The sequence below is a fragment of the Nipponia nippon genome, unplaced genomic scaffold (genome assembly GCF_047370975.1).
Source record: "Nipponia nippon isolate SJK-2023a ecotype South Korea unplaced genomic scaffold, ASM4737097v1 scaffold_2, whole genome shotgun sequence".
Lineage (NCBI taxonomy): Eukaryota > Metazoa > Chordata > Aves > Pelecaniformes > Threskiornithidae > Nipponia > Nipponia nippon.
The window spans coordinates 108,557,823-108,574,582 of record NW_028262336.1 but is presented as its reverse complement, the minus strand read 5'-3'; the positions used below and the strand labels follow the sequence as shown (position 1 = coordinate 108,574,582).

The 16,760-nt window shown below is 35.5% G+C and overlaps 1 protein-coding gene across 19 annotated transcripts in view; it reads left to right on the top strand.

The window, feature by feature from the left end:
* The window catches only part of PAN3 (poly(A) specific ribonuclease subunit PAN3), an 86,401-nt gene that overhangs the window by 39,251 nt on the left and 30,390 nt on the right, over nt 1-16,760 (top strand). For 16 of the 19 annotated variants that reach the window (XR_015705183.1, XM_087759427.1, XM_087759426.1 and 13 more), the window contains 2 exons: nt 875-1,036; nt 9,868-10,018. Coding sequence is in view for 18 of the 19 variants with exons in the window: in XM_087759427.1 (XP_087615553.1) it covers nt 875-1,036; nt 9,868-10,018 (313 nt within the window). In the remaining variant the exon portion in view is untranslated. The remainder of the gene's footprint in view (nt 1-874; nt 1,037-9,867; nt 10,019-16,760) is intronic. The other 3 variants (XM_087759436.1, XM_087759433.1, XM_087759438.1) reach the window with 1 other exon arrangement.

Sequence of the window (16,760 nt, the reverse complement as noted above, 5' to 3'; positions counted from 1 at the left end):
GGTATTTACCATCTAGGTAGGTACATGCTGGTTTGAAAGCACACAGAAATTTGGAGAACTTCTGTACTTTACTTACTGGAAAATCTTTAACAGATTTATTTCCCCCCCCCAGTGTTTTTTTTAATTTAATGTTCATATCATGCTTTATAAATAGTTTCATATGTAGAGATCATTGTTGATGTAATAGAAATGTCACTCCTATTGAGGCACAAGTACCTCCTCATGCATGTTCGCTTCTTCAAGCATGTTTTATTTTTTCAAGTTTAAGTCAGTTTCCAATGCGTTTATCATGGTAATTCTTATCTGTCTTCACTTAAGACAGCAGCTGAAGTTAGTCCTTTGAATGTTAACTTGAGCAGAAATGCTTTTCTTATTGAGTTCTGCTGCAACTGGCTATGCAGTTCTATCTGGTTTTTAAAAGCAAGTCTTCAGGAGATGAGTCTTAGCAAATTAGAACGTAAAAAGAAGTACACAAAAGCCAATGTTAACTTCTTGTTTGACAGAAATTTCAAGGGAAGTGTTAGAGTTCAGTATTATGATGTGATTGAAGGTATCTATTTGAGAAATATGGATTTTTAAAACATTTTTACAGAATTCCTTAATTTACACTCATATTTCAGTGGCTGACTTGTGATGGAAAGTTTTGCTTACAAATTATTAGTAGTCCCTGAAGTTTATTTTCATTTTTTTAAAGATTTGTTTATTATGACCAAATAGTCAGGATTGAATGGAAACAGTCTCAGATAAATTTTACTTGCAAATTGTTTCCTATTCCACCAATCCAGAAATCATATCACAGTGTAATACCTATTTTAGTGTAGCTTTAGATGAGGGTTGTTAGGAGTGGCCTGGTTTCTCTCCTTCTTTTTCGTAGCCCAGGAAGTATCGACTGGGGATGCTGGATGAGAGGATAGTTCCGGTGGGATCAAAAGCAAGAAAATCAAAGAACCCTATCGGCTGTCTGGCTGACAGGTGTAAAACAGGAGTACCCATCAATATGGTTTGGTGGAACAGAGTCACAGAAAACAATTTACAGGTAAAATTATTTTTTACTAGTCACTTTTTCAGTATTTTGGATGCTTTATTTTAAATTTTGGAAAATGTTAGAAGCAGGTACTCCAAATATGGATTGAGATTGGATCAAATATTTATTTCACAAAGTAGGTGTAGTGGCCCTCCAGGAGAGTGACTCGGAGATGTTTTATTCTCTTCACCCACTGCTGTGCTATGTACTCTGCTTGATTATGTTATAATCTGTGGAGGAGGAGCAAAAATAATCATTAAATGTATTTTAAAAGCAAACAAACACAACCTTTTAATTTTCATGTGAGGAAAGTTTCTACTGGTAAAATTAGTGATCTTCATTAAAATGATTGATACTTAATGCAAACAAATTCCCTCGGTACAGAATATGAAGATGTAACCACTATGATCAGAAAGTGTAAATTCTTAATTTTTATGTTGGGATAGTTTATATTTCTCAACTTGTGCGTTAAACTTCATTGTTACTTTATTTCTGAATTTTCTTCAGCTCCTTAAGAGGGGACAGGTACAGCTGGATTTGAGCATATCTCATACAGAAGTAGCAGGTTATCCTTGGGATCATAATGAACGATAATGCTAATCTGGGAGGAATCTGCTTGATGTCCCTTAGGATCGGGTTTAGATGGAAATTACTACAGCGGTCAAAACTACAACACTGCTGCTATTACTGTTTTGCACTTGTGTGGTGCTTTTGATTCCTCAGAGATCGTTACCTTAGTCTTTCTGTGAGGGTTATGTTCTTTCTGACGTGTTTATAAATGAGTGAAATGGGTAAATTGACAATAGATATATAACTACAATTCGTGGCACCTTAAGAGTTTCTTTCAGTTCACTAAAGTTCTGCTGTGTAAGGGCCAATGTGAAGCTCATAACCGAGCCTTTCCATGCCAATACTAGTGTTGCACTACTTGATGTTTGGACATCTGTGCATTACTGAAATGGGGAGTCACGGACAGCGTGATGCAGGCAAACTAACGCTACGTTGTGTAGGGGCATTTGGGCTTAAGTCTGTTTTAGCCCTTTGCTGCAGGGCAAGCAGCAAAGCCACGGTGGTGGTAAAGATGAAGCATGAAGGAAATGTTGGTAGAAGGGTTAGGCATCATGGTTGCAGAGGAGTGGTTGTAGCCAGTGAAGCACTACTTTTCTCAAGGGGGAGAAGACTGACAGATTGAATTTACCGTGTGTATCTAATGGGAATGCAAACCTCAATTAGTAGGCAGTTGCTTTGAGAAGAGAGAAACAGAAAATGGGTCTTAAAATTTCATGTCGATGTTAAAAGGTGGGGAAAAACCCTGTTTGTACTCGTGTCCTCCATTGTTTTCTCTGCTGTTCTGTGTTGCAGCAAGGTTTGTCATTGATCTGCTCCACTTAGAGTACAGCAGAAAAACTTTATATTTCTGGAGCCTGGGGAGCTAGTAGTCTGAGACTTGGAGCTTCTGGCCGGGAGCAATTGTCTTTTCAGTACCTGTGCTCTCCAAAGTTGTGTTGAAAGTGTGGCAATGAGAAGCTCAAGGTCCCCTCAGGGTTAGCAGCAATAGCTTGGGATTGGCTGCAGAGCACGTGGCTTTTGAAGGGCGCAGTTCCAAGCTCCTTTATTGTGCCAGAATCCCAGCTACGTAATTGACTTCAACTGTGTACAGCATAAGATTTTGTATTATACGATGCAATTACATAGCTTCCCATGGAGACATGGGACTGTAGAAAAGCATGTGTATGCATATCTGGTGGAAATAAGAACAGAAGGATGTTCCATCCATGGGCAATAGGAAAAGAAGGGGCAGGGACTGCAGAGAACAGCGGAGTCTGGCAAGAGTGAATGGGGAAAGTTGTAAAAACAGACTGCAGAGGAGATTATGAGGATATATAAAGTTCTACATGGATGAGAAACCTAATTTTATCTGCATGTTTTCATTCTGATCATTGTAAATCTTTGTATTCTAGTGTGAACAGTTAAGAGCTAAAGCAGCTTCAAAACTGCTAAAAATTGGAAATTTTTTATAAAAGCGCAAAAAATGTCTGGAGAAGTTTAGTACGTGAAACTTCTCAAAAACGGGTAGTTTCATGCTGAGATTTCAGATTGACCTTGTTTTTCTACTTCAGTATGTATATAATCCATAGGTAGCATTGCTTTTCAGTATTTTGAAATACAAGCTGTTTAGGGATTTTTGCAGGTGTGAATATAGTTTATACAAACTAAATTTTGGCTGATGGTGAGTGCTAAGCAATAAGTAGAAAGGTTAAATTATGATGGAGGCACATCTGTTTGAGGGTATCTTTTTTTCGTTTATGTTTGAAGATGAGAAGGCAGAATTACATCTCAAATTGCTGAGGGCTTGCAGTGCTGGGCAGGTGTTGAAGCTCATGTGTCTATTTGAATGTCCAGTCTTCCAAATGTATGGTGTAAGGTGTGGGAATACACTATTTCACGTTGCAATGTTTAGAGACTTTTGTCCAAAAAGTCTCTTTTAAAAAGCAAGGTAGTTTACAACATGCAGTGTAAAACAGTATAACTGCTTCTCATGCATGACTATGGATTTATAATCTAGATCCATTTACTTTAAATAATGTCTTACACTTACATGATTAAAAATGGAGTCCACAGAGCGAATTGTATTCTAGGTTGTGCATTAAAAAAGAAAAAAAAAAAAAATCAAAGTTTGTTCTTCAGCGATATGTCCTACCCTGTGTTGGGAAATATCCTGAGCTACTACACCACCTCATGATGCATATTATAATAGCAAATGACAACTCTGCTTAAAATAGTAAAAGTAGATACATTTTTTGTTATTCAAATCAGTTCTTAGGCACCGTGAATAACTCATTTTTTGTTGTTGTTTCTTGAACAAAAGAAATTCATAGAAATGAATTTTTCAAATATTTTGCATGAAGAGCGTGGACTTTTAAAACTTTATAGTTTTTACAGTACCTCGAAGTCTTTTGTTAAAGAAATGTGGAAATACTCTGAGTCTTTAAAAGTTTACTTTTTAGTGAGATCTACCTGCTAAAATATAACAAAACTTTGCTAGTAGTTTTATTTGTCTGAGCCTGTGTTCTGGTTTAAAAAAAGTCTTTCTTTAGCCAACAAATTTTACCCAGTTTTAATGAAATTGTCTCTAACTCTTCTGAAAGAGCAGTAGAGCAATACGGCTAATAATGTTGATGAAGTGAAATTTATCAGAGCTTATTGTGTGGGTGATGTGACGACTTGTCACAGTAATTGCGATAAGGAAGCATGTTGCACAAATTCAATAGTGGGAGGGAAAGAGACTTGCTTTGAAATGCGTGGTGACCTCCAGTGTCTGCTGGGCTGCTCTGACATCCCAGAATGTGTTCTTCCCTGATGTCATAGTTAACAAGGAATCCTCCTGGAAACAGAGGGATTGCAGCGATGGTCTCTATGTAAAGTGAAGCTCCTTGTAGGGCACATCTGTCCATTATAAAAAAAAAAAAACAAAAAAAAAAAACAAAAAAAAAAAAAAACAACCCACCAAAACCAACAACAAAGCAAGCCCCCAAACCGACAAAAAAATAACCACACACAAAAACCAAGCAACTCTTTTGCATGTTTTTGGATTCCTAAGAGATATTCTGAAAACTATGCCAAAAATAGATTGGTAGAGGACTGCCCTGCTTATAGCGTGGGTATAGTTTAGTGGTGGTTTTCTGTAACCATTACAGGGTTATGCAATTTGGGATGTCAGAACAGATCAGCATGAATTTGGAGGTGAAGGAGAACATAAAAAGAGAACAAAAAGGCTTGTATCCAGTTTTTAGCATGGTAAGTACATTAGCACAATCTTCTGTAATAAAATGAAATTGGCCTACTTTTTGCTGTAGGTAGCTGGCTTTGGGATTTGGTAGAATGTGGGACGAGGACCAGTCTAACGGAGTTGTGTTACAGCCACTGAAACAGAGGTGGTGGCTCTGCTGCTGCTGTGCAGCTCTGTTGGGAGATGCTGAACTGGAAATGAGAGAGAGAAGGATGGTTTCCAGTACTCCCTGGGATCCCTGCATGACCTTCCAAAGGCTCCGTAACTTGTGCACCCCTGTGTTACAGCATACTTTGGTACTCCATGGTGCTTTGAGGATTCATTTGTGAATGAATGCAGCAGTTGGGGCCTTAGGAGTTTATCCCTGAGGAGTGTAAAGAAAAAAGCATATGTATTGAAATCGATAGTTGATGAAACAGGAATTTTCATCTTACTTCTGGACTATGGAAATCTGTTGATATGTGCAACTCCTCCAGTAATGCTGCGTGCTGCTGTGCGGTCCTCCCAGCGATGAGATCCTTGGCTTGCTCTTTACTTTCATCTGCACCTTCCTTTAAGGAGCCTTGAATTGTTTTTTGGTGATACCCACAAAATAACTTGTTTCTTACCCTCCACACTGTATTTTAATTGTATTTCCTTTTATATCTTTAAAAGGATAGAAGCCACCAGACAGATTAAACTCTGTGCTGAATGGTGACATGAGTTGTTTTATAGTCCTCCTCCCTTTTTTTTTTTACTTCTCTTGTGGTTGCATCCTTACTAATTGCATCACGACTAAATTCAGCCTTCATTTGGACTGTATTTGTATGTGTTTTATAACATTTTGCATTCTCTGATGTACGGAAGTATAGAAATTGGTTTTGTATGTGGAGCTGGATTGACTCAGTTTTGTGATCTGTCTTTGGAAGTTTCTTTGCAAAGCTGACTGAAAAGAGGCTCCTTTCTCTTTGAGAGAGCACAGGCATAAAGAATCTGAAAATAAGGTATTTTAGTGAAATTTCTTCATGGAATCATTCTGGTAAGAATGTGTGATGCAGGTATTAATTCAGATAATGCCTAGGGAAGTTGCTTCCCTGCTTTAGTTTGACAGTATTTTTACGAATATACTGGAAGAAGGGGGATGAGGTTTAAACTGGCCAGGTTGAGTGGAAAAAGGAATGGTGGTAATTTTAGCAAATGTATGAGTTGGAGGTTACTTTAGGTGGGTTGCTAGAAAAATTTAACATAGCTGACACAGCTGTACTTGTTTCTGTTTAGTGCTGTTTGTTGAAAACTTGTTAATTAATGTTTTGAAATAATTTTGTATGTGCCTTTTTATAGGACACTTGCATTTGAAACAAAATACAGTCTTTAGTTTGCTGCATAGTGCAGACAGTGCTAGCGGGCTTTGTTTCTTGTTTGGGCTTTAGAAAGTGCATTCACTGCTTTTGTTTTTAACATCACAGTATTGCATAATTCATTACACGTCCTCTTAAGTATTTCTTGCATCTCCGTTCTTTTAATTACTCCCAAGGTTTATTAAAAGTCTTCAATACCTGTTTTCTCTACCATTTTTTTACCAATCCTGATTTACTCAGACTTAAAATTTTAAGGCTTGTCTAGAGTGAATAAGTTACCTTCCTCCGAGATGAGTAATTAATGACTAATTAAGTGAAATTTGTTTTAAAGCTGTGCTTGTGGGGAATTGAAACGAAATACATAATGAAGAAAATGTTTTTCAGTAATTAGATACAGATTATTTTCATTCTTATAAAACTTTAAATTTTTTTACTCAACTTTATTTTGGGAAGTTTGGTAATATTCTAACAGAAAAACTGTAAAAATGCCCTGCAGGATTTTAAAGCATATCCCCTTTTAGACAGATTTTCAAGCTTACCATTGATCCAAATATAAAACTAACACTGGAATTTACACTTTGTATTATGAGCTGCCAGAGTGAAAGTAGGATATTTTTCCAGAGCAAGAACATAATTTTTTGAATCATTGGCCATTAAGAATGTGGCTTCCTAATTTTGGCATATTTGCATGCTCATTGGTGCAGAATAGGTTGTCTACCAAGTTTGAAAAATGATTAAATATTAAAGAACTAATAGTGATATTCCTTTCCCTCACTTAGGCTAGTCTAGTCACTTATGCTAGTCTGCATATTTTATGTATGTTATATTTTTTATTATTTTGTTGGAAAAACAAAAGCAGAAAAATTAGTGTTTTACTTCAGATGAAAACTTGTGTGCTTTTGGAAACGCTTTGAGAACTGCAGCTTCACATAGATGTAACGTATTTAAATGTGGTCTGGGGCTTAAGCTTCGAATTTTCTGACAAAACATCAACTAGTTTTGACTACAAACTATTACATTTTGTTGTACTAGCTTATGATTAGTTTATTCTGGCTGGTGACTGTGGAGCTCAGTTATTTTTCTGTATTTAGAAAACAGCTTAAATGTGGAAGGGTCTTTTAAAATTGGAACCAAAATTTAAATCACTTTCTTTACCAATGGGGAGAGTCTTGGATTACAGCTTCATGTTTGTAACATCACAGAGAGAAATCAAAGCTGTTTACTCATATAAAATGCTTTCATCAGTTATATAGAAACAACTTAATCTTATCAGGCTTTGATTCTGATGCTGAATTGTGACACCAAAAAATGGAATGAAAACTGAATTTCCATCAGGTTTGACCCACTGCTGTTTGTAATTCTACGGCATAAACCCAAGCTGCTCTAGCAGATTCCTGGGTTTGACTCTTTCACTTGGATAAATTAAAACACTTACCGGTTAAAGTGGAGCTCTCAAGCAGCTTCATTTTAAAATGATGATGGATATATAAGTAACTTTTAGAGACCAAAACTGGTCTATGAAAACTTGCAGAATACATTTAGAAATAAAAAGCAGCCCTGTTCTGTAGGCATTAATTGAATCAGTTGCTGAAACTGGTAAAAGTTTAGCCAGAATGGTATGGATGGGATTTTGGGAACTCTCTCAGTTGCTCTAGGAAAAGCTGAGGTTATCTTCCGGAAGGTGTTTTTCTCTCTGCTTGCATGCTTCAATTTTTTTTGCTAGCTCCTGCCTTTGTCACCTAGTTGACACAGTATTTAGGTGTGGTAGATCTGTGTATGTGTCATGGCTAGTTTTAGCAGTGGAAAAATGTGGACCATTGAAATTATGTGCTTTTAACAAGATGCTACAAATTCTGTCCCTTGCTCTCCCAGTTGTTTTGCTTGATGATGACTTCTCAGCTGTATCACTATTTGGACAAATTCTACTTGGCTCTTTACCACCTCTGTCATTTTCTCCAGTTTCAGTGCAGATTTGGCTGAACTGTTACATGCCAGATTTTATCTAGAGAAGCACCATTCTCTAGTTATTCCTATACCTAAAATTCAGATAAGTCCAGTATATTACCTTTTGAGTTTAAATGTATGTTATTTGTCTTTAGTCCGTATAATGCCAATTACCATTTGTTTTGCTGCATTAGTGAATACCTTAGCAAGTTTTCCTTAACTAAATATGGTTGAAGAGTTTTAAGATTCTTATGAACTTTTTACCCATGTAAATCTGTGTTTTACTTCACCAGTCTACATATTTGGTTATAGCTGTTCTTTGAATATTCAGACACATGCACATACAGAATGACTAATAGGTAACATCATAAGGTGGTTAGCAGTTAATATTTACTGTGTGATTAAAGGTGGAATATTCTTACTATTTGCTTTAAGCCTGAGCATCCTCTTTAGTTTTACACCTTTTAGAATCCTCTTTCTTTTCCAGTGCTTTGAAATTAATACTATGATAGTATATAATACATTAATACTGTGATATTTGGCTGAAGTATTCAAATAAAGATACTGAAAACAAATTAACACCAAAAAAAGAATGCTTTTCAAATACTTTGCTGTCTAAATTAGTGTTTTGTAATCACTCTTCTCTTCTAATTTGGCACTAACTTCAATTCTCTGATGCCTCTTTATTCATATTGGTAAAAATCAATATTGGTAATTTAACATTTGATATATTTGGTCATTTTAAAACTGCCTAAAACCAAAGTGATCCAATATAATTGCTTTAAAAAACCATTATGGATTATCTTAACAGTATCCTTTGTCTATTGGAAGTCGTTACTGTCTTCTCATTTTACCTCTTTCGTTTAGACACTTTTGAGAGGTACTCTGAAGATGACTTAAACTTAACTTTGACAGTTAATAATCTTCAAGTTTTTCCCAGTGTGTTCATGCAATAATTGGTTTTATTTCTTGGCTTAATTTCTTTTTTCTTCCACTAATGTCTTTTGTAATTGGCTGTCCATTAATAAGCTTTTTGCCTTTTGAGCTTTAATTAGGATTGTCTTTTTCTAACCCTCCCTACCCCAAACCAAACAAAAAACTCACCCCAAAACAACAAAACCTTGTGCACAGACTTTAATAGAAATTAAAAGTTTGTTGTGTGAGATGTTTTATGTACTGATAAATACTGAATGTTTGGTCACTCTGCTGCTATTTGTTTCTGTGGTACCAAATTAAACCTCATTATTAAAGGTGCTACATAAATGGAATAGGTAATTAAAACAGAAGTTAACTTCACAAAAAAAAGAACATATAGGCCTATTTGAAATAGAGACAGGGATCACTTCTTTAGTAGGAATCATTTGTACTGCTTTAATTTGAAACTGCTACTTAGTTTGAGATGAAATCTCTAGAGCCACGTACGAACCGTCTGTGCAGCAGTGGCAAGGCTTTCTCAGTGTCAAGTCTGTTCTCCAACTTTATAATGTAATGCTTATGGAAAGCCTTTTGCAAAGTGTTTGTATGAACTCATACGTGAGCTGTTCATATGGAAAGCTTGCTAATGCTTCTTCAGACACAAGCTAGAAACACGTTTAAATTTATTCATGCAGACCAGTTTCCAGTATCTGCTGTTCTTGTCAGCAAGCTGTATGTAACTTAAAAATATCCCCTGCACTTGGTAGGCTTGCCTAGAAAGTATTTTCTACCAAATAGGTGCTGTCCATCTCTTCACATTTAAAATAAACATTTAATTTACATTTGTTTTTAAACAGACACCAAACCCTTCTGCAAGTGAGTTTATTCCTAAAGGAGGATCAACCTCCAGGCTGAGTAATGTATCCCAGTCAAGTATGTCTGCCTTCTCTCAAGCCTTGTTCTCTCACCCCTCCATGGGAAGTCCTGCTACTGCTGGGCTAGCACCAGGTAAGTTGAGAGTGATGATTTGCAGCACAGTTGCTTCTTTTAACTTAATGTCAAACATAGCCTTGTATAGATAGTGATCAGGTTTATCAGGTATAAATGTAGCCGCCTCCTGCATTAGCTCTTAATTTTAAGACAGCCTTCAAGCATCTAAGAAGTGCAGGAACTTGGGGTTTATCTTCCAGTACTATGGAAATCACACTGCAGGCTGTGAAATTTGTTTAGCCACAGCAGCACTGAAATTAACTAGGTGTAACTTTTACTCTGCCCTTTTTGGGGAAAAGGGGTGCTGAGCTATCACATACTGTGCTCTATGCAGTCCTTGCCAGAGCAGTACCTGAAGACCATTTAAACTACCCCTCGTCTAGAAATGCACTGCAGTCTACAATGAATATGTGCTCTGATTAACGCACATTGATCTGCTCTTTTGATTTGTTTCTGGAGTATGTAATCTAAAGTAATTATTTTCAGCGTTAATGAGTATGTATGAGGACTTAAAAATCTTGATGAAAAACAAAAAGTAGAAGATAAACTTAGTCTAAAATAGTTCGCCTTGCAGAGTAGTGTTAATTGTTATTGTATCTGTTATATGCAATCTCATTCTTAAGACCAATTTATGATTATTTTCCATGTTTAAAACTCTTACCGAAATGTGTTCCATGCAGTCATACAATTCTGAGTGACAAGATTTTTTTTTTTTACACTTAAAAAGTTCAAGCTCTTCGTGCATCTTTTGGACTTCTGATCTTAAAAAGTTAGCTTAGTTCTAATAATTTTTTTTTTTAATAAAATGAAATGTTTTAAGATGTAACCATCAGCAGATCTGGATATTACACATCGCAGATCCTTTAGCAAGTTTCTGTATGTACTTAAACCTTCAGCAGTCTCTTGCAACAGGCAAGAAGCATTAGGTAGCTGCCAAAAGGCAAAGAGGCAAATATAGTAAATGTTTGGGTTTTTTTAACCGGTATTGGGAATTACCTTCTATTAAACTGAACTTCAGTCTTTCCTGATGCCAGGGGATGAATCTCAGTGTCAATGTGAAAGAAGCCAGCACTTACCTCGCATGTTATAATCATCGGAACAGGTTGGGAAAGTGATTGATGCTTCTGCTGACCAACTGAACACGTTGCAGTACTGTGTCTGATTCATACTATATTGTGCTGTACAGTCTTATTGGAAAACTATTGTGTTTATAGCCTCTCAGTCTTCTCACCTGGATTGAAAAGTGTATAAAGGATTAAATAGAACACAGTAAAATGATCTACTTTTGGAAAGTGTCCAGTGGGGTCTCAGAGGGATCCTTCACAGTCCAATTTCTTTACTATCTGTAAGTAATGCTTGAAAGGATAAGTAACACTGTTGATGAAAGAAGATAGTACAACAATTTGAGCTCCTAGAAATATAGATGCCAATGCTGAAAACTGTCTAGGTTCAAATACTGTTGTTTATGGATGAGATGGATGGGGGACTGTTCACAAGAGCTAACTTCAGGCAAAGTTGGCTTGTTTCCCTGCTCTTCCTGTATAATTAAAAAGGGAATATAGTTCAGAGTAGGGATCTGGGTTGGGTGCTCTTAATTTCTCTAGAAGCTTCTTTCTCTACACTGAATGCAGAATTCTTGGAACCTAAATGATCTGTGTAAATAATACTCATAGACATTTATTTATTTAAATGGTTTAGCTGTCAATAGTATACATCCACAAAAACTTCGGTTACTCAAGGTGAGTTAGGAGGTGCTCTTTCTAAAAGATTAGGCTCTTAAATAAGAAAGCAGTATTTATGTGTGGGGAAACTTCACCATTTAGGTAATACTGGATAACAGAATAAAAAAAGACTTAAATATGTTCTGAAATTGTCATTAAAATTATTTTTGTTGGGATCTGTTAGCGTTCAATAAGTGAAAACAAATTCAAGTGAAACCCATGCAAAGAATTTATAAGAATTTTCTTTTATATCAAGATAAGTCTCCTTCCAGTTAAATGGTGTATATTCTCCACTAGAATAACTTTCAGGAAACGTGTAAGATTTAAGCATTTATACAAGATTAAGATTGCTTACAGTGTACTGGAGGAAATTAATATTTCATAAGAAATAAGGAAATGTAATAGGAATAATTTGTTAAAAGTTCCATGGTTTAATCCACCCATAACAAAGTAGGTAAATGATGAGAACAATCCTTTGATTTCCCTCTTGAGGATGGAAAAAATTAAGTTCTTTCACATCTCTAATTTCTGAGATTTTCCTAAAGGTAGGTGTAAATCAAAACCACTTTTGACATCTAGTATTTCATAGATAACTGTTCACAAAATTGGTTGTCCCTGGAAAATATTTGTTCTGCCCATCTTATCAACAGTACTGCAGAAATACTGGAAAAAATGACAACTGGAAACTAACATACTTTAATAGATAACTTCTTGTATCCACACCTGACATATCCATTAGGACATAGCATGGAAGAAGGTTACTTCTACTTTTTACGTGTATTTACTTAGAGAAGTGCTTTCTAGCATAATCTCAACACAGAGTCAGTCTTCATCTTGGTAGCCTTTAATAGAATATGAAAAATAGTGAGATAAAATGCATCTTCCACAAACAGCTGGAGAAAATCGTCCTGTTGAAGATCTTTGAACAGATCTCCTTCACCCTCTCCAAACCTTCGTTCCTTAAGCTCCCCTGGATAATACCGTATTTTTGCTCCTTCCATTCCCTTGCTAGCAAACACATCCTGTTTATCATTTGTATGGGAAATTTAGTGAGTTGTTGACAATCTTCAAATAGTACTCGTGCTATCATGCTTAGCTTATCTTGTTCTGTGTAGTGGTTTCAGAGTAATAGCACCATTAAAATATGCAGCAAAGCATATGAAAGAAATCCATGAATGTCATTGAAGTGATAAGACATCATAGCTGTGTTAAACTTGAGAGAGAACAGATGTATAGCCCCCAGCAGAGAAAATCTTTGTCTGACTTGGGTTTGCTTAAGCTAGGTTATAGCTAAGAGTGATGCCTTTGTCATCGATGGAAATGGCAGCAAATTTCTGTTGCTTCTCTATTTAGTTCAAGACAGGCTCTGGGCTTATGCAGAATCTAAGAGATGCCATTTCTGCTGCCAGTCTGAATCTGCAGGTTTAGGAGCCAGGAGCATGAAGGTGATGTGCTTGTGTCCCGTTGACACATCTCCATTCATGACAGGCTACGAGAGTGTAGTTCTCAGAGCTCGTGACCTCAGCTGAAAATGGACCACTTTCAGCAGGGGTGGTTTGAGTGGCTTAAGGCACCGAGAGCTTGTTCCGGCCTCCCATATCAAGTATGGTGCAGCCATTCCTCTGGGAAAGTTCCACAGTCATGCCAGAATGATACAAGAGAGGAAGAAGGCAAAGAGATTGTAAAATTAGTTTTATCCCAAATAAAATTGAGGAGAAAGAACTTACGACTCTAAAGTTGTTTAGGGAATTAAGCAGATTTAATTAACTTGGAAATACACAGCTATAATGCTAATGACCTGATAGAGTGCTTATGATAAAAAGAAATATATAGTGAATTTAAGGATGCTGCTTGAAAGAAGTTATTGAAATAGTCTGGTTTTATTATTTACTTTGTTTAGTCATTCCTCAAAATGTACCTAGTAGTCTAGAGTATCTCTAAAGTACAAAACATTATAGTAATAAAATGGTAGATGTTTAATTTTTGGCCTCTGAATGTGTTAAGAGCCTTAGAGGCATAGATACATGGTTGTGGATGAGTAAATTGGTAGGCAAAGGTAAGAAAGTATGTATATAACATTTACTGGATTCCTCTGTTTTTTTTAAAAAGTATTTATGTTGTAGTCCAGCTGATTTGTATACACGAGTGTAATGAAATCCTGCTTCATTAAGCTGTAAATTCCACTGAATCCAAAAAACTGTAGAAACTGAGTCCTTAATGAGAGTTCATGCTCAATGCCCTTTCTTTGATCCTCTTTGTCTGTATGAATTCTCAGATGCAAAATACAACGTAGCTTTTAATTCAAATACACTGCATGCTACAAAGCTTTATTAGAAGTGTTAATCTCATAAAATATCTTTGAGCACTGTCTCAAATGAATTTGAAAGTCTACCACTTCCCTTTCTTCAGTCACAATGAAACTTCAAAAATAAAAAACAATGCAAGAAGTAAAAATAGAAAACCAAAGAGTGATATGTAAATATAACCTCTTTCTCTACCTAAAATGAGAATAGCAGCAAGAGCTCCAGGTATGTGTATGTAGCTTGCACAGTCACTGTGAACGTTGTGAAAAGACCTTCAAATCCCACAGCCGCTTCCATGTTGGTATGATACCATGACAACTGGATACCATGACACTGTTTTTAGATGTAAATAATCGTGAAGTGAAAGAAGCCCTTTCTCCTTGCAGTTTACCTTTCAAGATAGTATTCGACTTCATCATGAAGGGTATTAAGATTCACCAAGACAAGGAATAGAGAGCCAGCTTTACTAGTAGATAAGTCTCAGGAAAGACAATCTGAAGCAGACTTCTTGGTGTTTCTCTTAGTACTCCTGTTGGCATTTTAATATAGGGGAACACTAAACTGTCTCGTAGGGAAAGCTTAAAAATGTTTTGCCTTTTTTTTTTGATCGAGATCACTGGTATGATTTTATATATATATATATATATATATATATATATATATATATAAAAATAAATTATATTTAGGTTATTCAAACCCCATTTTTTTTTTAGGCCCTTAAGTGAATAACTGTTGATATAAATTGTGCTATTGAAAACAACATGTCTAATTCTGTGAGAGGTGGTTCCATATTCACCACATTGTTACCATCATATGTTCAGTACCAACTTTTTCCTTCAGTATGAGTCGGTAGGAATATATGTTCACCTTTTAATACAGCCATTTTCCTTTATTGTCCTCTAATTCTATTTTGTTGTGGTTAAATATTAATATTAGTAAGGTTTTAACTGATTGAAATACTAATGAAGTTGGTGAGATCTGCTTGAGTTTGTGCACCCAATTATTTGCGTCTGTAAGTACTTAGCTCTGCATCAATTTCACTGTATTAAAAGGTTTTTTCTTTCTTATGTGTTATTGGACTTCTAATAATTAATACTTATTTATTTAGACTCTACAGAATTTAATGCAGGTGTCTCAGAAGAATCTATCACCTTGAATACTTGCTGCCTCAGCCTGTCAGTACCCACCGCAGCACTAGCAGCAAATTTCTCGTAACTTGTAGTATATTGTTCTAGTAGTATAAACCCAAACTGTAGTCAATCTTCTTTCATATCTTGAACTTACTGTGTATGTTGGTAAATGAGAAGCCTGTGTGTTCTGTCTACCAGATGATTTTCATTGAACTCTCAATGTCCTTCCAAAATCAGACCTAACTGAGGCTGGAAGGGTGTTTGAAAGGATTTGTGTGACTCTGATGTGTCTTCCTTTTTCTTTCAGTCTTGCACTAATACCCAAGCAAAGATATTAAGGTTTTATATTTGTAACTATTCTTTGGCAGGAATAGATTTTTTTTTTTTTTTTTAAAAGTAAATCTTACAGTGGAAACTGGAATTGTATCAGTAAGAACTGCTAGTGATAGATTATTTTTTTTTTTTTTCTCCTTTCTGGAAAACTTTCAGTAGAAGGTCACAATATAATTTTAGCGAGGATGCAAGTCATCACTTTCTAAGATAAGATTTACAGTACACTGTCTTGTACGTGCAGTTTTTATTTTAAAGTAGTGAAGTCTTTGGTTAATTTTTCATTAGTGTATATGAAGGCTGCTGGGTTTTTTTCCTGGTTCCTACAGTTCAATGTTTTTTTTTCCTTCAAGAAAAAAGTTTCTTGAAGCCAGTTATTTCTATCTGGGTAGAGATTACATGCTTGCAAGGACTTCAGTTAATGCTGTGTTTTTACTGGAACAGAGTGAAAAAGACATGTCAATAACTTTCCTTAGATGAAAAGAATCCCTTGAACATCATAGACACAAATTGTAGAGCTGCTTCAGTTTTATGGCCATTTTAATTAGCCATACTTCAAATTTTAATAGTAATACATTGTTTCCTTTGAAATTGCTCTTTTCCCACAGAGGATTAAGAACGCATTCACGTTTCAGGTTTTTTTTTTTTTTAAATGTAACCATCTATACAGTAGCTATTGAAATATTTAAGTGTTAGTCACTAAAGGCAACTTTTACTTTGATGGAAACTTTCTTTCATAGCATGGACTAGTGCTATCACAATGCATAATGTTTTATGGTCATACAGTTGATCTGTAAACAGATTTTTAGGAGTCTACTTATGTTACCATTCAGAAGAACTTTAAACATTTAGAAGTGCGTATTATAACTTATATTTTATTAAGTTAATACACTAATCAGCAAGCAATTATTCCACAATATTGCTTATCTATAAGGTGTGTGTACACACACATGTACATGTATTAATATAAAGAAAAGTTCTGGCACAGAAAAGTCTAGACTTTATATTTTTTATGGTTTTCATATTCTTATATTCTTATATTTTATATTTTTATATTTTATAAAGAGAATAAATGTCTGAAGAGACCCAACTAAAGAGAAAGGAATAAGATTTTCTTATGGTTTATATTTAAAATCTTTGTTTATTTTCTTGGAATTAAACTGTTGGAGCAAAAGAAATAATTGTGTTGAATTAATAGGCATAGTTTTTGAGATGTCGAAAAAGTAAATTGGAGCAAATAACAGGTTACAAATATTCTGTTAATATTGTTAGGATA